The 24,941-nt window shown below is 38.1% G+C and overlaps 1 protein-coding gene and 1 pseudogene across 1 annotated transcript; one reads left to right on the forward strand and one right to left on the reverse strand.

Moving 5' to 3' along the window:
• Window positions 1-787: 787 nt before the first annotated feature.
• LOC148122405 (ubiquitin carboxyl-terminal hydrolase CYLD-like) lies at window positions 788-23,262 on the forward strand. The gene is made up of 15 exons (XM_087905757.1): window positions 788-1,082; window positions 1,271-1,376; window positions 5,667-5,765; window positions 9,660-9,776; window positions 10,743-11,167; window positions 11,987-12,152; window positions 12,947-13,088; window positions 14,216-14,338; window positions 14,717-14,808; window positions 15,674-15,740; window positions 18,476-18,608; window positions 19,413-19,521; window positions 20,285-20,403; window positions 20,660-20,876; window positions 22,220-23,262. Exons 1-15 carry the CDS (start codon window positions 942-944, stop codon window positions 22,402-22,404), a joined length of 2,241 nt encoding a protein of 746 aa, XP_087761883.1. The 5' UTR covers window positions 788-941; the 3' UTR covers window positions 22,405-23,262.
• On the reverse strand, window positions 7,436-7,987 carry LOC148122406 (small ribosomal subunit protein eS7 pseudogene; annotated as a pseudogene).
• Window positions 23,263-24,941: the final 1,679 nt, after the last annotated feature.

Below are 24,941 nucleotides of genomic sequence, written 5' to 3' on the forward strand. Positions count from 1 at the left end.
AACTATCTTGTGATAGTACCTACAGGATTCCCAGTTCTTAGTGTATGCTACTAAGTATAACAGTTTAGAGGTAAGATTTTGAAGTGTGTTTCAACAATTTCAGTTTGCTCATGCTTATCCCTGGAATGTATAACCTGCCTTGGAATTTATTTGCCTTGGCAACATATCTAAGAATTCTATATTCCGAACTGACTGTTGGTTCACATTTGGACACTCTCACGAGTAGAGAGAGGTCGTACTTTGCTTGCTTCTTGATTTGGCTTTTCAAGCAGTGAAATAATATTCAAGCAGTGAATAATTAGGCTTCGACTGCCAGTTATGGTATGTACTAGCAGGGTTGCCAGGGTACTTAATTAACCTACATCAAGTTCTCCTGATCTGTTTGTTCCTCATCTGTGAAGTGCTTAGAGCACACATGACTTATAGTAGTTGTACGGTGGATGGCTGTAGATGGTTACAGTTTGTTCTCAGTACATGGATGGAGCTGATGCTGCGGTTTGGTTAAAGCTGAATGTCTGTTCATAACAAAAGTCATGGCAGAACTATGTTGTAAATTTAATCCTCACTCTTTCTCAAAAGAATTATGATCTGAAATACTGAGTTAGTTTCATCATCAGAAACACCTTCTTTATTCTTTAAACACCCTAAACCCAACAGCAGCTGCTTGTCATATTTCTTATTATGGATGTAATTTAGAGTTTTTTCAAAGTAATTTCCCGAAGTCCCTTTAATGGATAATCTTTTTATATCTCTTTTTAAAAAAAAATTTTGAAAACTAGGCGGAAGATCGTGGCCAAGGTTTCACTGATGGGGTATATCAAGGGAAACAGCTTTTTCAGTGTGATGAAGACTGTGACGTGTTTGTGGCATTGGACAAGCTGGAGCCCATAGAAGATGATGACAATGAATTGGAAAGTGATTCTGCAGCTCCGGGGGATAAAATGCAGACTGAACCTCCCCCTTTAGAAATAAAGTCAAGAGTCTCTGTGGAGGTTGGAGCAAGTGTGGAAACTGGAACAGTAATATTCTGCGATGTTTTGCCAGGACTAGAGAGTCTAGGGTATTTTGTTGGTGTGGACATGGTAAGGATTTTTTGAGTTTTATTATTGTGAATATATATATTAATTTCTAATACAGCCTTTCTTTTGGGAAAAATAGTTAACATTTCTCTATGAAAGATATTTTAGGTAATACTTTTGTGTGAAATGTTAGTGTTCATATTTATATTTTATTGACAAAGGTATAAAGGTTTACTTTTTGGCATTTCAAGGATAACCCTATTGGCAACTGGGATGGAAGGTTTGATGAAGTACAACTTTGCAGTTTTGCAAATGTTGAAAGAACAATTCTTCTGCACATCAATGATATCATTCCAGGTATGTCTCCTTTATGTACTCAGAAGATAGTTTCTCATGTATTTTGTTATGAGAATGCAAATTTATACTAAAGATGGATCTTTTGAAGTTGGCTTTATATTGTAGAATTGTCATTAATAGACTATTCTTTCTTTTCTCCCGAACCAAGGCAATAAAGGTTATTTCTAAAAAGTCTGTAAGTATAGTGAAGTTTATACATTATCTCTTACATTGTCTTCTCCAAGACATTCTAATAAAGAAAGAAATCCTGTCTTGCAATTGGAGGGTTCAAAAATACAAAAAAATGTTGTGTCTTGGAGTAAGAGATGAAGCTAGAAGCTTTTAAAAAAATTGGTTATCTCATCTAAACTCCACAGAGGATTCAAGATTCTTATTAAATGATGGCTGAAGTTCCTTTTTGTTGTTTTTAATTATTTTTTCATTTATTTTACATCCTGATCTGAGTTTTCCCTCCCTTCTCTCCTCTTGTTCTCCCCACCCCCCGGCCCTGGTTACCTCCCCTCTGTTTCTGTTCAGAGAGCTTATTTTAGTCCCTGAATTTCTTATTTCATAGAAACGGAAACTGAAGGCTCCTAACTTGCATTCTGCCCTTCCTGTCTACCTGTTGGTATCAAGTCATAAATTAATTGTTCTACAGTGTGAACATGCTTCCCACGCAGCTTTTAATTTTGTAGCAAGAGGCATGAGGTTCATATGACAGCTTTACTTCAGTTCTGCTCTGAAAAAGTCTGACATACTTTACTTTTGATTTCTCTTAAGATATATTTGTTATTGAGAATTTTTATGCATGCATATAATATATTTGGATTATAATACCCCCCAACTCCCCTTGGGTCTCCCACTCCTAATTCTTTTTCTTACTTTTTGGAAACAAATGATTTATATTCAGGGAAAACATATGTGTCCTTATTTTATTTAGTTGTGTTTACTTTTTCATCCATGTTTTATAGACAGCACAGTTTGGGATGTTTGTGAATTAAAATGTTTTTTTAATGTCACGATGAGTGCTTATTGTTTAAAATACAGCAGTGTAAAAGCACCATTCATTCAGATAGTAGAAAGCCCTCACATAGACTTCTTTAGATGTGGATATTTAGGAGGCAAAGCACATAGGCATTCTTGGGGTTGAGACTGTAGCTCCATGGTTAGAATACTTGAGTGAAGCTGTAAGTTCCAGTCTCAGCACTGAACAAAAGTGATGATTAGGGCTAGCAAGATGGCTCAGTGGGTAAGGGCACTTACCCTCAAGACTGATTCCAGGAACTCACATGGTAGTAGCAGAGAATGACTCCTGCAGATTGTCATCAGATCTATACATGCATGCTATGGCCCATGGGTGCACACACACACACACACACACACACACACACACACACACACACACACACAGTGATAAATTAACTAAAAAAATTTTAAAATAAAGTAATACCTATGTAGAACTTTCATTTAATAAGTTGAGATAGATGGTAAATGAACAGAATTATGTAGATAGTAAATGGACAGAATCTGTGGTCAGTAAGATGGTGATGAGGCTGGAGAAGGGTCAAACAAGGGGTAAAGAAGATGGGGTGCTGCCCTGTCACATTCGTGTACTCCCACAGACCTCTGCAGGAGACATTTGAGCAGCACACAGAAGAAATTATTTGGAGCTGAATTAAGAGGGCCTGTTCTAAAAGTTGGAGAGTTATGCTGATTTTATAATGCTAACTTGCTGAATGGCTGGGAAGAAGCCTTTGTAATACTTTTTTTTAATTATGAATTTTTTCACAGGAGCCAATTCAGGGTAATACTGCTTCTCTATAGTCATATCTCACTGATTTCACAATATCCCACAAATTCCACTTTAATTAGCAAACAAGTATGTTTGAGCATTTTTTTAAGGATTTTTTTTTCAGGGAACTGTCCAGTGGTGCTTTTGAAAGCTTAAAACCTGCGACATTTTTGTGTGAATATAATTATCAATTTTTAGCTATCTTAATTGCATTGTTTTGTGTTTTACATATTATAGTTGAATGAAGTATGTTGTGGGATTGGGAAAATCATTGTTAGTAAAACCATTCAAGAAGGAAGAAGAGGGGCTGGAGAGATGGTTCAAGGTTCAGAGCACTGTCTACTCGTCCAAAGGTCCTGAGTTCAATTCCCAACAACCATATGGTGGCTCACAACCATCTGAAATGAGATCTGATGCCCTTTTCTGGCCTGCAGGCAGACACACAGACAGAATACTGTATACATAATAAATAAATAAAATATTAAAAAATAAAAAGAAGGAAGAAGATTCCTGAGCTGTGGAGCTCAGAGATGCAAAGTTGGTGTCGTGTTTTCAATCTTCTGTAAATTAAAGATTGATGTGTTCCCTCCCCCAAATTTACAGCTTTCTTTCTTTATATATGTATGCATATGACTAATATATGTTTATATTCCAACTCTAAATTTGTTTGAACTGTAAATTGTCTTAGATTCTGCAGTAGCACATAATAAATAGAAAGAAGAAAAGTGAAACTCTTTTGGAATTGGGCTGTAACCTTACAAGGATATTTTTTAGCAGTACCCACCTTAAAAATATTTTAATTATCTTCTATTTCAACAGTGGTATAGAATTAAAATAGCAAAAAACAAAACAAAACAAAACTTCAGTTTTATGACTTGGGAGTCCCTTGTCAAGATCTTCAAGATTCCTGCTTGTCGTTGATATTATTGCTGGGTTAGAGCAGTGGTAAGAAAGGAAGAGAATGCTTTTTCTCTTTCATAGTTATTGATATTCATAAACCTTGAATAGTAGATAATTAGGAATGATACTGCTTTTATACACACAAATTACATGTATTTGCCAACAAAATAAAGCTTGCAATAGACTTTGAAAAAGTAAAATTATTTAAATGAAAATTAATTTGGTATATTTGAATAAGCCTTCATCTATATTTTGTATCATTAACATTCTTTTCTTGAGGGGAAAAAACGTGACAGTGTCTCCTTTAGTTCCTTAGTTTGTTTATTTTTTCTTGCCCAATTACATCCATTTGTGGGACAGAATTAACATTTCTAGGACGTAGGAAAGATTGTTTTTGGAGCAGCTGAACAGTTGGTGAGATCTGGGAAGAATTCTCCCCAGTGAAATATTTCTCACTGTTGGTATCTGGAAACCTTTGCTTCACCCTACTGTAAAAGTGTCCCTCTGTGCACTGCTGTTCCTGATGGTCCAAAGCCTTAATGCTGCTGTGACAGCACATCCAGGTTTGTAAAGTTGTGATGAAGTATACCAATTTGTGACACTCCTAAAGTATGCGTTTCTTTGAGTAATGCATTAAAAGTAATACATTGAGCTGTGTCTATCGTTGTGAAAGTAAAGAATATAATGTAACTATATTATTATTGTTGTTGTAGTCAACAACAACTCAGACTACACTGTATGTGCACATTCACAGAAATTTGAAAAGGAAGTCATTTAGTGGGACCCTTTCCTCTTTAGGAAAATCTTTGAATTTAAAAGAAGTTTGCCAGAATTTTTTGTTACCTGTGCTTTGAAGTGAAACTTGGAATGCTTTCTTCAAAAAATTTAGTTCTGTATCTCTGGCTTTCTGCATCATTGATTGGTGTGTAATTCTCTGCTTTTCCTGTTTGCATTTGTTTGTATACTTATCTGTGTTATTCTTGGTGCATGATGTGTTTAAAGGTGGATACATACTTAGTATTGAGTGCATTCCTAACTCTGATTTGTCTCCTACCCAGGTTTTTATCAAGCTGTGTTGTGTGAAATACACTGATCCAACATACTTACTTGGGTGGCTGAGAAAGTTTTATCAAGTCAGTTTAGTGCATCACATTGTTTAGAGGTTATCCAGGCACGTGGGCATGTAAAGGCTCCAGTTCTTACAGTAAATAAATTGTCCATGTTTATCTTGGCACGGTCCATGAATGCTTGAGTGTAAAACACTGTAATGTGTAGGGTTGTGCTGGGCATGCTGATCTGGAAAATGTATCAAAAATTATGAATAAGGTTTTCTTTAAAGCTTTTTAAAACTTCATATAAAATTGACTGCATCCGAATAACTTTTCAAAAATTAAAGCATTTTGATAACTGATGATTATATTTTCTTACAGAAATTACATTTTTAAGTACAGTGTTGATGTTTTTTTCACCTGAGTAATTACTTTTCAGTTGTGGAGTCTTTAAAGAGAATCTGTAAGACTATAATGATTGCTTGTGCTTTTTTTGTTAGAAAAGATTTCTTTTTTATGCTAAACTATTTTTCTTCCATATATATTTAAAAAGTATGTTTACTGTTTCAGAGAGCATGACACCGGAAAGGAGGCCTCCCAAACTTGCCTTTATATCAAGAGGTGTTGGTGACAAAGTCTCGTCTAGTTATAATAAACCAAAGGTTACAGGTATGGAGGACATTCTTGGTAGTCTACATGATAATCTGATTCTGCAAGATGTTAAATAAGCTATATAAGCTATATATACATTCATACATATATATAACTTGCTCCTACACTTTATGTAAACTAAAATTTTATGTACATGATTTTAAGTGAGGATGTAGTAGAGAAACCACCGAAATGGCCAGCCTAGGAGTTGTGGAGGGAGATTTTTATTTGGATAACAGAGAGACAGAACAGCCTGCGGTGTTACACACCTTCAGTCCCAGCACTAAGGAGGCAAAGGTGGGTGGATCTCTGTGTTCGAGGCCAGTCTGGTTGACAGAGCAAGTTACAATGGAAAAACCCTAGAGAGAGGGAGGGAGGGAGGGAGGGGGAGGGAGGATGTCCTTGGCTAATGCTAATAGATGCTACAGATAATCATGTCTCTTCTGCCAGTGGTTAGGGAAATGATTCCTTTCGGTAGAGAGGAATTGACTTCACAGGTTCCTAAGGAATGCTTTTTGTCTAACCACCAGCAATCCTCCTATAGTCCTTTGGGGTTGGAGGAAATAGAGTTTTCTTTGGATCTGATACTAGGGACATGGAGACATGGAAAGTACTGAGATTTGCTAGCTATTACTAGCTGGCCAGCATGCCTATCTTAATTGGCAAATTTCAGGCTAATGGAGAACCTCTTCAAAACAAAGCAAAAATCAACAAGATGGCTCTTGAGGACTAACACACACACACACACACACACACACACACACACACGCACACGCACACACACACACACACACACACACACACACACACCTGCAGACAAACCCACATGTCAACACACAGAAAAGATACCATAAGATCACTACTCTCAGATATAAAGATCACTACTCTTGTTTGTGGCTGAGCGCCTTGCTAAGTTTCCTGTGCTGACTTTAAACTTCTGGACTCTGGTGATCAGCTTTCTGAGTAGCTGGCTACAGGTGTCCCACATAAAGTATGAGTTAAGTTCTGGGGTACAGAGCTTTTTGCTTTACATTAAAAAACAATTGGCTTCACCATGTGCTGTCGAATTCCTACTGATCACCATGAAGTGTCCTTGTAGTTAATACAGAGGCAGGGAAGTGTCTGTAACTGTTTGTGATGCAGGTATAATTTCTCCTTATTTATCAGTCACCCTATAAACCAATGGTTCTCAACTTTCCTAATGTTGTGACCCTTTAATACAGTTCCTCATGTTGTGGTGATTCCCCAAACATTGTTGCTACTTCATAACTGTATTTTGCTACTGTTATGATCGTAATGTAAATATCTGATATGCAGGATGTCTGACATGTGACCCCCAAAGGGGTCGCTACCTACAGGTTAAGGACTGCAGCTATAAACCTATGAGGTATGTGGAAGCTAACAGAATGAGAATTACATGTTCTCTACTGGTGTCATGGGGAAGTTTCTGGAAGAGAAATAAGTTTTACTTAGCGTTTTGAACTTCAACTTGTATTACATCTAGTTATCAAGACCCACATAATTAGTCTCTAGTATAATTTGTTCTGCAATAAATATAATTTGTGAGAAATTATGGTGTTTTGTTTTTTCAGACATGGAAAAATTAGAACTTTTATTACTATTTTTTGACTATGAGTGACACTTAATTCATTTATTTTCTTTATGACTGAAACTCTGGGAATTCCAGATTAACATCCTTGCCCGTGGGCTTCTAATACATACCAGAAAAAGTTTCGACCTGTGTTCTGCTTGTTCTGCTGAGCTCTGTCTAAATGAACCTTTTGGAGCTGACTGCCATCCATTCACACGGAGTATCCACAGTTTCACTTGGGAAGAACAAGTCCCCAAGGATGGCGTCATGTACAGATGCCAGGGTGCCGCTTTTGGGTGCTTTTTTGCTTATTTTTTTGTACAGTTTTTCTGAGTTGGTTTGGGCAGAATCTTCCTCGAGCAGTGAAGACTGCATGCTTGCCACTAAACTTTTTCTCTAATTCATGACCCAGCCAGACTTAGATTTTCTGGAAAGATTTCTGCTGAGAAACTGGTGCTAAAATAAGGATTGCTTTCTGACCACCACTAGCTTTAGTTTCCTTGGCTGTGGTGGGTGATACTGAGTTTCCAAGCTGTGCCTTGAGATCTGAGTTCATCTCCAGCTTGATCAGTGCTTGAGAGATGCTAGACTCGAAGTCATATGTCTTCTTGTCATTGGGCTTCATAGTCTTGATGCTTGAGCTGATCATGGCCTTCTCCTGAAAGGAGGAAAGTACCACTGGTCATGTGGGTTGTGGGTTGCATTGTCAGACCATTGACAGGCACAGGCCAAATATTCCACCACATCCCTACCGAGGGCACAGGGTAAACTGCAAAGAACAAGAAATTGTGTTAATAAAATTCTAAGATGTTTATATTGTAAGTCTAAAAAAAGTTAAATTATTTCTTTTGTAATGTTGGGGATCAAAGTCAGCAAAACCTTATAAGCTAGGCAAGTACTTTATTACTCAGGTATTGTTCTAGACACTGAAATTACTTTTTTATTTTTTATTATTTTTTTAATTTTTTTTGATGCTTGCATCAAATCTAGCATCTTACAGAAACTAATATAGAACTCTACTACTGAGCCACATACCCACCCTAAACCTGAATGTTTTTTAACTTAATTTGTTCATCAATTTGTATTGTCACATTTGAAGTTTATGAAGGGAAATTATAATCATGAGTCACTTATTAATGGGATGAGTTCTGAGAAGTGCATCATTCGGCAGTTTTTTTTTTTTGTGACTATTGTATGAGACCTCTTGTTTGTTCCCAGCTGCTCAGCCCCAAAATAATTACACAGAAGCCATATTATTTGCAATACTGTTTGGCCAATAGCTTAAGTATATTTCTGGCTAACTCAACTTAAATTAACCCATCTCCATTAATCTATGTATTGCCACGAGGCTGTGGCTTACCCGGTAAAGCTCCAGAGTCTCCAGTGGAGCTACATGGCTTCTCTCTGACTCTGTCCTTCTTTCTCCCAGCATTCAGTTTAGTTTTCCCCACCTAGTTCTCTTCTACTCTTATCAGGCCAAGCCAATTTCTTTATTAACTCATGGTATTCACAGCATGCAGAGGGGAATCCCACATCATGTGACCATTGTAGAATGCACTTCACAAACCTTGGTGAAAGAACTTTGTGTATGTCTAGGCTCTATAACACTGCTGGATGTTCTTTTGTTGACTGCAATGGGGTTTCATCCTGTGGGTCGTGACCTCTTTGGGGTTTGAATGACCCTTTTATTGGGGTCGTTTAAGACCATTGGAAAACAAAGATATTTATATTACAATTCATAACAGTGGCAAAATTGAAGTTATGAAGTAACAATGAAAATAATTTTCTGGATGGGGTTTTCTACAGCATGAGGTATTGTGTTAAAGGGTGGCAGAATTAGGAAGGTGGAAAACCACTGTTATATGGTATGGATGATAGAGGTTAAATTTGTGAGCCAGTAATTTCATCAAATTAAAGTAGAGGTGACATTGAAAAATAGACTACGTGGAATGATTTTTTTTTGAGTCCAGGTTTCTTTAGTCTGTAGTCCTGAATTTGCTCAATAGATCAGGATGGCCTCAAACTCAGATATGCCTGCCTCTACTAAGTGCTGGGATTAAAGTCTTGTGTCACCACTGACTACCAGAATGGTTTCTTAGAGCTTTAATATCAATAGCTAATTTTTATATTAATTTTATAACTCCTACTCTCTTCTGTGTTGACTAATTACCAAACTTTTAAAGCCGAAGACAATACAATGCTATGTATGTGTATATTAGTTGTGTGAGCAGTTGTTATACCATACACATGTTAATTTATTTATAAAATTTCTTTTTGTAACATATTGGCTTTTTTAAAAAGGAACTTTTCTTGTTCCATAGGATCTACCTCAGACCCTGGAAGTAGAAGCAGATCTGAATTCTTTTACACCTTAAATGGATCATCTGTTGACTCACAACAACAATCCAAATCCAAAAATCAATGGTACATCGATGAAGGTAATCTATAATTTTAGTTCTCTTTATAATGATACCCTCTGTTTAATATGTAAGGGGAAATGACTTTTTCATCAATATTTGTTAATTTTGGAAACAGTGAATAGATCATTGCTAATATGACAATATTGCTGAACTAAAATATTAAACATAGTTTGAACTACACTGTTATTAGGGTTGAGGATACATTTGAAATGTTAGTAGTCTGGGTTTTGTTTTGCTTTGCTTTTTTTTTTTTTACCTGAGACAAGGTTTCTCTGTATAATAGTCCTGGCTGTCCTAGAACTTGTTCTGTTGACCAGACTGGCCTCGAAATCACAGAGACTCACCTGCCTCTGGTTCCTGAGTGTGCCCAGCAGTCTGTTCTTATGTCTTAATACATTTACTTAGGATCAATTGTTTCTAGAAATGAAGTGACTCATTTAAAGACTTGCCTATCTTTCTTTCTTTAAAGCATCCTACCTTTCCTTGTTTCTTAGATATCATTCTCCTTTCATGTATTTATTTCCTTCATCTGTTCAGCAAATAGTTATTGAGACATTCTCAGGCTACAATGACAAAGAATAAAACAGATATAGCTCCTTGACTGTTTGAAGTTGTAGTCAGAGTGCTTTAAATGTATTTTTTTTTATTTTAAAGATTTATTTATTATGTATTCAGTATTCTGTCTGTGTGCAAGCCTGCAGGCCAGAAGAGGGCACCAGACCCCATTACAGATGGTTGTTAGCCACCATGTGGTTGCTGGGAATTGAACTCAGGACCTTTGGAAGAGCAGGCAATGCTCTTAAACTCTGAGCCATCTCTCCAGCCCCCAGAGTGTGAAGATAGAAATTTTACAGTGCTTTCAAGCAGACTTGCAAAGGGATCATGTGATCAATACAAAATACAGAATTTTGTATTGTTTTTAGAGATGCCGTTATCTTTAATGTTCTTGAACAGCCTTTTCTAATTAAGGACAATTTTTCATAGTTGCAGAAGACCCTGCAAAGTCACTTCCAGAGCTGTCTCCAGACTTTGAACATTCATCACCTCCACCAAAACCTCCTTCCATGAATTCCTCATCTAGCGAGAACAGATTTTACTCTCTACCGTCCATGAATTCCTTATCCAGCGAGAACACATTTTACTCTCTACCGTCCAGCCTGACCAAGATGCCCAATACTAATGGCAGCATTGCTCACAGCCCTCTCTCGTTGTCAGTGCAGTCTGTGATGGGCGAGCTGAACAGTACATCTGTCCAGGAGAGCCCGCCCTTGCCCATCTCTTCTGGTAATGCATACGGCCTAGAGGTGGGCTCACTGGCTGAAGTGAAAAAGAATTCCCCAATCTATGGGGTTATCCGTTGGATTGGCCAGCCGCCTGGGTTCAGTGACGTGCTAGCTGGACTGGAACTGGTAATTTATTTTGGCTTGAAATCTACAACTTTTCTTCATGAGGTTTTAAAACTAGGTTTTCCTCTATTAGATAATTTCTTGGGAAGTTATTTTTTCTCAAAAAAAAAGAAGCCAGTAGTAGAGGAAATATTATAGTATTGCTTACCTTTACCCTTTGCCATTCCTCAGGCTCTCGCCCACTCATTCCTCATGTTTGTTTGTGATCAAGGAATAGATTGATTTTTAGGTTAGAACATGTGGTCTCCACATACAAACAGAATGCAGCAAAAAAAGCAGTCCAGTGACCAGCTTTCCTCCTTATTCCTTATCCTCCTCCCATTGTAGTCAGTTCAGGGATGTGACTGACTTTAAAATTAATCATCATGTTTGGAGTCTTTGGAAGAGGGGAAGGTTTTATTTTTGGGTCTTAAAAAAGCATATTGTGTGATATTTCACAACCAGGATGGAGAACTTGAATAAATTTAGCTATTACCTAAATATAGTTTTTAATTTTTTTTTCACTTGTCTTCTTGCTGGTGAGGAACTAGTTAATTTATTTACTTCTGCCCCTTGATTTTAATACTTTTGAAATGGCTCAGGGAAACTCAGTAAACCAGGGAAGTTCTAAGCATGTATTTTGAAAAGAAATGCATCAAATACTTCTCAGAGGGCTAAAGAATTAGTTTCTTAAACCACCAGCTGAGGGCCAAAGCACCAGTTAGTCAGTCCCTTTTCCTTGGTGCTGTTCTGTTCAGAAAAGATTTGAAAAAGAAATTCAGAAAAGGTGAAAACTCCATAGCTCTTCCCGGTGTAATACATACCAAAACCTTTCTTTTTCAGGAAGAGAAATGTTCAGGCTGCACAGATGGCACGTTCAAGGGCAGGCGCTACTTCACCTGCGCCCGGAAGAAGGCCCTGTTCGTGAAGCTGAAGAGCTGCAGGCCTGACTCTAGGTTTGCGTCCTTGCAGCCGGTCTCTAATCAAATTGAAAGATGTAATTCTTTAGGTAATTGGATACTTTTCATTTATTTACCCATCTGGAATGACTGTTTCTGGCTACTGTTCAGTACCTGAGGTGACAGTGTTAAATGATTCGTTTACTTTCAAAGTTGGTAAAGATTCTTACTTGGTGCATAAGAGAGTTGTTCTAAGAGGAGATATGTTGAAAGAAGAGTTAGGAAAAGTGCTTAGGATCTAAAGAGTGAAAGGCAGTGTTTTTTCTTCTCTTTCACTGATTATAGACATTAAATTTTTGGCAGTATGGGTGGTAGAAATGAAAATGTGGTCCCTTTAGCAAAACTTCTCCTCCGCGTCTATTTAAGTCCCTCATTCAGGATGTCCTCATGAAGAAATCTGATACGGTCTGGGGATGCAGTTGGCTTGACAGATGGAGGACAATTCTTCTCATTGTCACTAGCTTGCTGATGCTGGCCTTTCCCTTAACCATAGTGAGAGTCAAGCAGGAGGGAAATAGGGAAACCATCTTTATGAAAAACATTTTTCTTAATGTTGAAGAGTATTTTGGAAACTTGTTTCTTTTTATCCTTGAAAATGAAACATTGTGGACTAGTAACAAAATATTCTTTGACAGATGCTTAATTGACTTAATTTTCTAAACTCTATGACAGGAATGATGTTGAAAGTGAATATCGCATTTTTATAAGTCCAGATAAATATCAGTGAACTGAAGTAAAAAATGCAGAGGATGTCAAAATATACTTTAAATAATATATATGTACATGCATATGAATATAAACTGTCGTGATTTAAAGGAATTATTTTTATTTTTTATCTTTTCAGCATTTGCAGGCTACTTAAGTAAAGTAGTGGAAGAAAATACTCCACCAAATATGGGGAAAAAAGGATTAAAAATAATGACTGGAAAGAAGAAAGGCATCCAGGGCTATTACAATTCTTGTTACTTAGACTCAACTTTATTCTCGTAAGTTCCTATTTTCTGCAGTAAGTGTATGTAGTGCTGTGTGGGGTAGAAGGGAGACAGGTATGTATGTGTGTGTGTGAAAGAAGGTGCCAGATGCCTTTAAGTAGAGAAACTGACAGAGTTAGGAAAGATCATGAGATTTGGTCCTTAGTGACTAAAGAATTTCATATCCTATTCCTAGATCCAAAGCACTAATCTAAAAATACTGCAATGAATAATGAGTGAACAGATACTCTGAGGACATCTGCCTCCAATGTAGATGATTGCACGTGTGCCAAGTAACCTGCAGCAAGCTATTGGCATTGCGTGCTGCGTGTGTTCTGGAATATCGAGATGATCATAAAAATTCTTAATATTAAAAATTACTTTCCATGGGATCACTGTTGCCCTCCTTTGTGTAGTTTTCCCTAAAGTGGATCAAGTTGAACAGCAAGGATCATTAGGCTATAAAGATTAAATCTGTAGCGGTAAGGGTTGTGCATTGCCAGTTAAATTAAGTGGATCTGCCACTCTGTAGGCTGTGCCACAAGAGTTAGGAAGTTAGTATGGATGTTAGAATTTTAAAAGTAGACAGCAGAATAAAGGTGGGTCTTTTCGTTGGTGGAATACTTTTGATTAAACAAACAAGCAAGCATTACTATAATATTCCTTAGATTTACTGATAAAAATTAATTTTAACTAAATTTATTTTCTTTGATACCAGCAAATTTTTATTGCTAATCACTCACAAGTTATTTTAAGGAAATGCCTATCTTATGATAATGAGATGAATGTGTCCTGACTAGTCTGATCTGGTCTTGACCAGTCTCTGCCTTTCTCCCTATGTTGTCTGTGTGTGTGTGTGTGTGACCGATTTCCAGGTCCCTCTTGGTTTATGTAAACAAGCTTCTTTCCTAATGTTCTCTGGCGCGTTTTCAACCTTCACGTGTATGGTGCAGTCTTGGTGTTTCTGGTCCGGATCTGCAGGGTCTCTGGGTGCTGAGCACAGGGCCTGTGCTGTCTGTTCATGAGTTCTTATACCAGTGGTTCCCTACACTTTATCCCTTTGCCTCTTCCTACTCCTTTAAGAATCTTTCTCAAATATGATTGTTTTTATAACATGAGGAAAATATTCTTTTCTTTTGCAGCTTATTTGCTTTTAGTTCTGTCCTGGATACTGTGTTACTTCGACCCAAAGAAAAGAATGATGTAGAGTATTATAATGAGACCCAGGAGATACTAAGGACAGAAATAGTCAATCCTCTGAGAATGTAAGTAGAAGACATGTGTTTTGTCTTTAGTTGGTGTTCTGTTTACTGTTTTATTGTATATCCTATTTTATAAACTAAGTGTTTTAATATAATAAGCAAATGCCATTTAAAAATCGCTTCACTCAGGCTTCATAAAAAGTTCAGAATTGTATTAGTACATGGTAGTTATTTTTAAGGTGTTTAATAGTATCTGGGAACAACTCCAATTCTCAGACTTTCACTTTTCAAACTTCTGTAAGAAGCCTACAGTTGTTTCTTAAAAATAAATGCCTTGTCTATTGTTTTTTTAACATGTTAGAATTGTATGAAAAGTATTGGTTATTGGTTGTGTCATATAACTCACTGTGCCAGTGTCAGTTAATTCACTTTTATCAACAGATATGGATATGTGTGTGCTACAAAAACTATGAAACTGAGGAAAATACTTGAAAGAGTTGACGCTGGATCAGGATTTACATCTGAAGAGAAAGGTGACCCTTTTAATTTATAATATATGCACTGAAAATAACTTGAAAGATAATTATTTCCTGAAATATACCTATTTTAGTTTAGAGGATTAAATTTAAGTTAGAATTATTTGAGAGGGCTTGGAGTATACTCATTGGTAGAGTATGTAAGAGGCCTTAAGTTTGATTCCCAGCACTGCAAAAATATGAAAAAAGTTTCTTTTCTATGTGACATGCATATTTCTCCTGATTTTGTGATTCTTCTAAAGTGATGTGATGTGAAAGAAGTCTTTAATAGGCCAGCCAACTGGCTCTCCAGAAGATGACCAAGTAAAGAGCTGTCCTTGTCCCCAGCAGTGCTGTTTGGAGCTGCTTCTCTTCCTGTAATAGGGAGTGTCCCCAGCGCTCAGTTTCTCACTGTGCTCCCTGTTGAAAGTGGCTCTGGAACAGCTGGCCAGCACTTCTGTCTACTCACAACTGAAGAATTTGCTCAGATTCAACTCCTGAATTTAAGTTTGTTAACAGTACACTATAATCAGCTGTGGCATTTATACACATGGCTAGTACTTAAATAGAAGAAAAAATAGGGCATATATCAGGTATTATTCTACTGAACCCCCAAATGACATAAAAATGATTTCACTGTGTGTGAATGAGTATATTCTGTTAATATATGACAACGTGACAACAAATGAAAAGGTAATGTTTACTATAAGTTTTTTCTTGCCAGAAGAACCCAAACTAACTAAACTTTTATTTAAAATAATATTACACGAATGAAATTAATTTCATTGTAGAAATATGTCTCTCCTAAAGAATAGAATGGTTTTTAAATTTTCTCTGTGATTCACTTAGGTTTTTTGTTTTGTTTTGTTTTGTTTTCTCCTAGACCCTGAAGAATTTCTAAGTGTCCTGTTTCATGATATTTTAAGGGTTGAACCATTGTTAAAAATAAGGTAGGTCTCAAGCTGTCTAGAAGTACCTTCAGAAGTAGACCTTCTTTTTCACTGCCATTGCAGTGTGGGCCTTAGTTTTTTTAGTGGCTGAACTCTCTGTCTCTTAGGCCCCAAGTTTTTTGAGACTGGCTTTCTTTGTGTAACAGTCTTGGCTGCTGTCTGTCCTGAAATTCACTTTGTAGACCAGACTGACCTCAAACTCACAGAGATCTGCCTGCCTCTGTCTCCTGAGTGCTGAAATTAAATGTATGCTTCACCACACCCGACTTAAGCATACGATTTTAAAGCTATTACTTTCTACTCTTTGTCCCGATAGGTTCTTGGTCATCTTTAATGCAGAATACATTCATTGTAACTTCAGAAGCTTCCATAATTTTTAATGTTTCAACACTGTTCAAAAATAGTCTTTTTAACCATGAGTTCCTGAAAAACCAATAAGCAAGTTTTATACTTCCAGCTTACAGTGGCACAGGGTTGGCTTCTCATCCTAAAAGGAAGGAGTTGGGGGCAGAGCAAGAAAGAAAGGTCAGACCAAAGCAAGAGTAACAAGAATATCAAGGCAGGGCGACCCAGGCTCCTTGTAGCTGGGCAGTGACGTCACAAGCCTCCCATGTTCATCGTAGAGCTACAGGATTTTGTGATGAGTATAGGACCTCAGGACCCACCTATTATGGTCTGCACCACAAAGACAGGTTCAAACCATACCAATCCGTGAATGTTTTTATATTAATGTTTGTAAAATGTCAATATCCACTTTTTTAAAGTTACCAAATTTGTATTCTTGTGCCCTTGGATTGTCCCTAGTGGAAAATACAACCCAACTAGCATGGCTTGGTACAGTTTCACAACTTGGTTTTGATTCTGTAGGTTTCCAGACTTCTAAAACACTAGCTGTGGTGGTTTTTTAAAATTATTTTTATCATTTTCTAAAATTTTCATAAACTCCATATTGTATACTGAGTATGTTTCCCCTGTACCTCCATCGCTTCTGTCCCTTTCCCTGTCTCCCTCCTCATAGTTCCTTTGTTCCTTAGACAACATCATGTCTACTTTCGTGTCATATACAAATTAATGCTTTTTATCTATCTGTAGAAAATCTAGGAATCATAAATGAGAGAAAACATACATTGTTTCTCTTTATGGGACTGGTTTAATTTGTTTAGTATGTTTCTTTCCAGTTGTATCCATTTTTTGTGACTGACATACTTTGTTTTTTATGGTTAAAAAACTTCCCTGTGCATATGATTTTAGGAGTGATTTTTGTTGTTTTGTTTTTCGTTTTAGGTTTGGTTTGATTTTTTGAGACAGGTTTCTCTATATAGCCCTGACCGTGCTGGAACTTGCTTTGTAGATCAGGCTTGCCTCGAACTTACAGAGATCCACCTGCCTCTGTCTCCTGATTGCTAGGATTAAAGGTGTGCACCACCATGCCTGGCCCTGGAAGTGAGTTCTGAGTGGCTGTTGTTCCTCCCAGTTTTCTGCTACAGTGTTAGGGCACTATGCATCTCTTCCTCCATTCACTAGCTGCCATGCCTCTCCTGGCCATCCTTGATATTTCTGGGTGTGATTTTTTTACCTCCATTATTTTTGTTTTTTCTTCTATGCTGTTTTTAACTATGAATTTTTCTATGATTTTTTGTAGTCATCAACAACCAATTGAAATGTTATTCTAGAATAACTGCTAGTTTCTTAGATTATAATCTGTTTTTGTTAGCTTTGAGTCCTCAAGGGTGCTCTAACTAGTTACCAGATTTTATGTTTTGTAAATTCAGGACATAATTTGCTTGGGGCAGCTGAAGATCACAATGGGCTGCTCTCTGAATTACAGAAGTTTTGTGATAAAAACTGCTGATAGTTTTTTTTAAACTCTTTAAATCTAGACATACATTTAAATAATCTGATTCTAAACCCAGACAGCTGGCTAAAAAAGATAAGCGGTAAGCTGAAAGATGAAAAACAGTTTTCTCAGTAGAGTTAGTTTTAATGGTTACTAGTAAGCTGGTAAGGGAAGGGAGATGTTGGACCCTCATGTTTCATCGTGACCATTTACCTGGTGTTTGTCAAGTTGGTGGGTGACCATCTAAAGAGCTGCTGGTAGCTAAAAGCCTAGAGGATATTTGTTAGGGTTCTTGAGAGTCACACCTTGCCCTGCTTTGACTTGCTAGGAAAATATCCCTCCCTCCCGCCCTCTTCCTTCCTCCCCCTCCCTCCCTCCCTTCGTTCCTCCCTCTCCCTCCCTCCCAGGGCTTTTATTTTAGGAAGTAAAGACATTTGATTTAGAAGGTCTAAGAGTCTGTCGCTGAGACATTGTAGCATCTGTTCTAGTCAGTAAAATCAGTGCTCACAACTGTCTATAACTTCAGTGGAAAACACATCCGTGGAAAAACACCAATGGACATAAAATAATTTTTTTTAAAAAAAAAGCAGTTGCTACGTTCTAAATTTGGAGGGAGAAGGACTGATTATTGTTCATATAGTGTTTCTTGATTGGAATATTATTCTACATTTTTCTTGTGATGGCAAGAGAACTTTTGAATAATTTATAAATAAGGTAGAAGAAGTAATTTATGAGGTCTTCTGCATAAGCACATTTAATTATCTCATCCAAATCATTGTCTTTCACCTGGTGTGTGGACGATCCAAAGCTCAACATGAGCATTTGATGTTGTGGCCTCAGGTCCATCAGACGGCGTTTGATAGCTGGCTTATGTGCATTTCCTTCTGTGTGCTTCCAGATCAGCAGGTCAGGAAGTTCAGGATTGCGATGTCTATCAAATTTTTGTAGAAAAAACCAAAGAAATTGGAGTTCCTACAACTGAGCAGCTGCTAGAGTGGTCTTTCATCAACAGCAACCTGAAATTTGCAGAGGTTAGTGATTGTTACTGGACTTGTATTGCTACTTTATTTTGTTTCTTATCAGTGCTAGAGGCCTTTTGTACACACTATCCCAAGTGCTGCCCCACTGAACCACACCTAGCTATCACTGTGCTTTAAGCAAGAATAGTTTGAAGAAACAGTTAAGAAGACACATTTTCTTTTTAAATGGTATTCTAACTTTGTTCTTTTTAAAGACAGCCGCTTAGCTTAAGTTGGAATGTTTTGGATTTGCAAAGGGAACAAAAGCTAATTTTTAAGTTTCAAGTAGCTCAATGACAAAGATATGTGTGCATACATGTTTATGTGTTCAGTTGTCATTTTACCCATGCATAGTATCTAAACATGTCAAAGGTAATGTTATTTTTTTCTCCCTCTGTTAAGAGATAAAATGCCAATAAATTCTTGTGTATGGGTTTGCTGATGAATGCAATAGAAACGTCTCTGACTGTCAGAACGTGTGATCTCTGCAGTGCATGCTGTGGTCTGTTTTGTCATGTTCGTCTCCGGGGATGTCCGGAAAACCTGTAGCTTATTGCTGCTCTGCGTCCACACTGTACATTCACAAGTGGGCTCTGCTTCACGGGCCAACAGCACTGCTGACACCACTACTGGGTTTCACAGCTATGACTATTTCAGTTCCATAGGGAAACTTTTTCTTTTACACGTTTCCTCCATTAGTACAGGGGTTAGGACTCAAGGCTTGGGACATGCTAAGTAAGCATTATAATGAGCAAAGTGCCCAGTTCCTCAGGACTTTGGTTTCTAAAACTATGTGTCTTTTTTTTTTCTTTTAAGGAACCATCATGCTTGATTATTCAGATGCCTCGGTTTGGAAGAGACTTCAAACTGTTTGAAAAAATTTTTCCTTCCCTAGAATTAAATATAACGGATTTGCTTGAAGACAGTAAGTATATAGTCCTTTCTTTGTTTTTTTGTTTTGTTTTAGAGATAGTTGACCTGGACTTTTCATTAGTTATGGGTATAATACTTCTGACAGGTAATTCAGTATTTGAAGAGCTTAGACATACTAACTCAATAATTTGACTGCTAGAATTTATTCTAAAAAAAGGAGGTAAAAATAAATCATTTAAATGGAAATTTACTTACTATCTGACAAGAAATTAGAGACAAGTCTAAACAATAGACCTGTGGGAAAACGGTGTGTGGTAGTTATGGTGGAAGGGAAAGCATCGAGAGGCTAGACGAGAGAAGCTTGAGGTACACATGCACCTGGGTGCACATACTTATATAAATATTCATACGTAAAATTGTTAGAGAAAGTTCACAATAGCAGTGATTGTTACTTACTGACTTAAGATCATATATGCTATTAGTCTTTAATACTTACTTTATATCTTTGAACATTTCATGACCAGAAGAACAATTCTAGAATAGGTTAACAAAATGGTTATATATATACATATATATATATATATATATGTATATGTGTATGTGTATGTATGTGTGTGTGTGTGTATGTGTGTGTGTGTGTGTAGTCCTTAAAAATACTACAGATACAAAAAAATTCAAATGAAATTTTAAGAGGGTTAGAGAGGACTAGGCCTTTCTTCTCCCCAGCCCTCAAGCATCCTTGTTTTCAAAGTATAGCTTTTATTTTTAATGACAGAATGTCTTTTTAAAAGCTTCTCCCTTCCCTCTTTGCGTAGCTCCGAGGGAGTGCCGCATCTGCGGAGGACTTGCCATGTTCGAGTGCAGAGAGTGCTATGATGACCCTGACATCACACCTGGGAAGATCAAGCAGTTCTGTCAGACCTGCTGCACTCAGGTGATCCACACGCCCTGCACCAGTCAGATACTGATGGTCCAGAAGGCAGGGTTTGAGAGCCTTTCAGAGTCAAAGGGCATTTTAAACATTCACAGGAAATGTTCATGTCTCTTCTGCCAGTGTGTGTGTGTGTGTATGTGTGTGTGCCTGTGTGTGTATAGAACTTGACTGTGGTGGTCAGTGAAAGCGATTAGAGTCTGCCCTTGAAACATGGCATTTAGCTCAATTGTGGTATTTTCTTCATGATCCATTTTAGGTTCACCTCCATCCCAAGAGAAAGAATCATACGTATCACCCAGTAACACTTCCCAAAGACTTGCCTGACCGGGACTGGAGACACGGCTGCATCCCCTCTCAGAAGATGGAATTGTTTGCTGTTCTTTGCATAGAAACGAACCACTATGTTGCATTTGTGAAGTATGGGAAGGATGATTCTGCATGGCTCTTTTTTGACAGCATGGCTGATCGAGATGGTATTTAAAACTTTTCTTTTGGAGTGAGATGCTTCCTAGTGAGAGCACGTGTTCGTAGTAATAGGGTATTTTGTGAGCAAATTCTCTAAAGGATACCGCAGTGTGACAGACTTTAATCTTCAAAGGGTATTACCTATTCTATACTCAAACTAAGGAGCAATAATGTTGTGGCATCTTGGTCCTTACATGGATTTGTTAAAGAATCCTAGCCATAATCCCAGACTTGGGAAGTAGAGAATTGTGAATCAGAGGTCAGTTTGTATTACATAGTGAGAACCTGTTTCAATTTGTCCCTCCTCAAAAGAAAAAAAAAATCCTAAAGTTTATTTAGGGCTGATTTTACCATCTGCTTCCTTTCATTTTTATATACAGTAGAGTAGCCATTTATTGAGGACATAAATGCCAAACTCTGTGGGAATACTTTGGTCATGGAAATCATGGCTGTTTTCCTATTGTCTAAGCTAACGTTAAAGGTGGTGAAGGTTGCATGGTTTGTATTTAACTCAGTCTTTCTGATCTCATGCATTTTATTTCAGGAAGAAATCTTCACTCATTGAGATGTTTTTAGGGAGCTTAGTCATGACTTAGTATACACTTGAGTGACAGGGATCTTGGTAGTAAGGTACTTGTCCCAGTACCTGTACATACCCCGTTTACTCCACATCTCTTCTCCCAAGCCCTAGTTCCCCAGGTCTTCAGGTGTGACTCCGAGTGACAGCTTCTTGACCAGAGGCCCAAGTTGTAGACCAACAGGTCTCCATTTCTCCGTATGCTCTCAGATACCTGAGGGTACAGCCCACCCCTGTGTGTGTGCTTCACTCAGTTAGCATTAGCAGCATGACATTTGGGAAAGCACCTGGGAGATCAAACCCGACCATAGAGCGCATTCTGATAATCAGTATCTAAATCAGCCGTGCTAGAGGTATGCAAGTATGTTCTTAAAACGTAGGGAAACAGTAGCACTCAAAACTGGCTTTTTGTGGAAAAGAATCAGGCTGCTAGTGTCTGGGAGGAACAGAAAAGTCTGAGGGGCCTAGAGTAGCAGCCTGCAAATCAGGACTGCAGCTTTTCCTAAGTGCGTGTCCTTTTACCAGGTTGGGTTTTGTTTTTGTTTTTCACTTTTCTCTGCTGAACCCTCTCAGAAGCCAAAGGAGACTGTAATTCTAGAAACTGAAAGTCAAACAAAGTTTTTTTTTGGTGTTTGTTTTGTTTTGTTTTGTTTTGTTTTGATTCTGGGAGTCAGTCTTTACTAAATTTTAGGATAGTAAAATTGTTCTGGTGGGACAGGCTGCCAAGAGGACTTAGAAGTTTGCTGCCCTAATGAGAGCTCTCTTTCTCCCTAGGGGGTGAGAATGGCTTTAACATTCCACAAGTGACACCCTGCCCTGAAGTGGGAGAGTACTTGAAGATGTCTCTGGAGGAATTGCACTCCTTGGATTTCAGAAGGATTCGAGGCTGTGCACGCAGACTTCTTTGTGATGCGTACATATGCATGTACCAGAGTCCAACCATGAGCTTATACAAATAATAGGTCATCTGAAATGGGCAGAGGCCAAGCACAAAGCTTACCACCAGGTTTCTTTCGTCTGGCAGTTTAGTCCAACACCCATTGCCGGCAATGGGTGTCTTTTGTGTTGATGGCCCTTCAGCAAAGGATTCTTGTGTTTTTAAACAAATTACTTTTGTGTTCTTGAAGTATTTAATAAGCATTTTGCACTTTAGGAAGTATATTTGTGTTGGTTTTTTAAGAAGTTTAATTTAAATGAAGTTTAGTTTAAATGAAGTTAAGTTTAGTTTTCTTTAAGTTTATTGAGTTTATTGCATTGATAACATATTTTTGGAAACATACAATTTTAATTGTGACGTCTAAATCTCTTTTAGTCCATTGAGGATGTAAGTAAATATTTATTCTTATGGACCAAGGCACCATTGGCCTCTATATAGTTCTCGTGTGCTTTTAAATATTGTTGATATTCACTAGTTATTTATTCTAAGGGGATTATACTGGAGACACAACTGTCTTTGGTTTTATATTATGAAATAGCCTTGGACTGTGGAATGCTAATTCTGGAGAGTCGCCCTCATACTCGAAGTATTCATTAAAAAAATCCCACGGATACTCCCTGGGGGGGGGTGGTTATTATTATCAGGTTGACCCAAAGGAACACATTTTGTATTCCATTACTGGTATCTTGTTAAAAAATTTTGCCTGAAGAATATTCTTTTTTTTATGAAAACATGAATAACATTGTATAAAAAAGCCCCTTTCTGTCAGTATGCTCCAATGTAGCCTTAATTTTGTTAAACTTAGAGATGAATGAAGTGCTGCTGTGGAAAGAAATGTACTATGTACTATTTCTGTATCATTAAAATGCAGTTTTTATGACTCTTTCTCTTTGATTTCTTTAGGGGAAGGGTCTTGGGTTGGGGGAACATAGAAGGTGGTTCTTCGTCAGGCTTCCAGGTACACACTGTGTCTAGGGCATGTTTTAGGGTGTTGCCCTTTGACCCTGGACCATAGCGTGGCATCTACCTACTCTGGACATGTGATGAATATGGCTCATCACCATCATCTCTAAGCCTCCAGCCTCCCAAGATGCGGTTTCACCTGCAGGTATGTGACCCAGAGCTGTGCATTACATAGGGTGCATGCTGGGCCTGAGAACTGCCAAGGACGTGGCTGCTTCTCTGTAATGCCCAGGGAATGATCACATGACATTTTAGGAACTGAATTTTTACTCCAGGCTTCTTCTTTTTTCTTTTTTAAACTTTTTTTTAAAAAGATTTTTATTTATTTATTATGTACACAATGCAGTGTTCTGACTGCATGCCAGAAGAGGGCACCAGATCTCATTTAGATGGTTGTGAGCCACCATGTAGTTGCTGGGAATTGAACTCAAGACCTCTGGAAGAGAAGTCAGCATCCTTAACCTCTGAGCCATCTCTCCAGCCCTCCAGGCTTCTTTTAGAAAATAAAATGCTTGAGAAATCCTCCTTTCTTGGAGACTAAGCCACTCACTGCATACAGGAAGAGACGCTAGACTGATCTGAGCTTTATTGCTGTTGTAATACGTCAAGGCTTCTGTTTAGAAAACCCACAGCTTACAACATGACCATGCTGGTAACAGCATGCTGCAGCTCTACATTTTCTTGCTGAATTCAGAGGTTGGCAAACACTTTCCTAGATCTCACTCTTGCGTTTGGGCATATTGATGTGACAGGGATTGCGCTGCCCGTCTGTGTATACGAATGGTCAAGTGAAAACCAATCTTTGTTGAAGAAAGCTGACCTAGCCAGAGGAACTCTGATCCTACCCTTGACCTCTGGCCAGGCTCCCTGACACAATCTGAAGGAAAAGCTGCACTGTCAGTAAGGGTTTTCCATCCTGGCTAAGGATTCTTTTCCTGTGGTGCTCATGGCTGGACGTAGGCCCGTGGGAATATCTGAAGGTGACTCGGAGGTATTGCTCATGGCTGGACGTAGGCCCCTGGGAATATCTGAAGGTGGCTCGGAGGTATCTGCCCCGTGTGCAGCCAAGTAGGAACCACTCATGGACAGAGTTTTTTCAAGGGAAGCGATCCTCACATCATCCCTACTGGGATTCTTCTGCTGCAGTGCAAGACAGGCTGTGGATGCGAGTTCCAGAGGGGAAGTAGAAAAGTGTGGGAAAGTTGTGTGTGTTTGGATGCAGAAGAGAGAGTTTAGAAGCAAGGCGGGAGAAGGTTTGAATAAAGAATACTGGCAGGGAAGGAGAGATGGTTCACTGGTTAAGAGCACTGGTTGCTCTTCCACAGGACCTGAGTTCAAACTCCTACACCCACAGGGTGGCTCGCAGCCATTTGAAGTTCCAGTCCCAGAGGAATTTTCTGGACTCTGAAGACAACATCGGTGCACAGAAATAAATAGAGGCAAACACCTATGCACATAAAAGCAAAGATTAAAAAATTTAGAAAGAGTACCAAAATGGGCACTGTGAGGATGCTATGAGTTTTGTTTGGGAAACATTCCAAAGTGTGTGTGAACTCCAGGGGTTGTTTCAGATGTCATTCAAAAGAACAAGCCACC

This window comes from Myodes glareolus, chromosome 4, assembly GCF_982192425.1.
Source record: "Myodes glareolus chromosome 4, mMyoGla1.1, whole genome shotgun sequence".
Taxonomy (NCBI): domain Eukaryota; kingdom Metazoa; phylum Chordata; class Mammalia; order Rodentia; family Cricetidae; genus Myodes; species Myodes glareolus.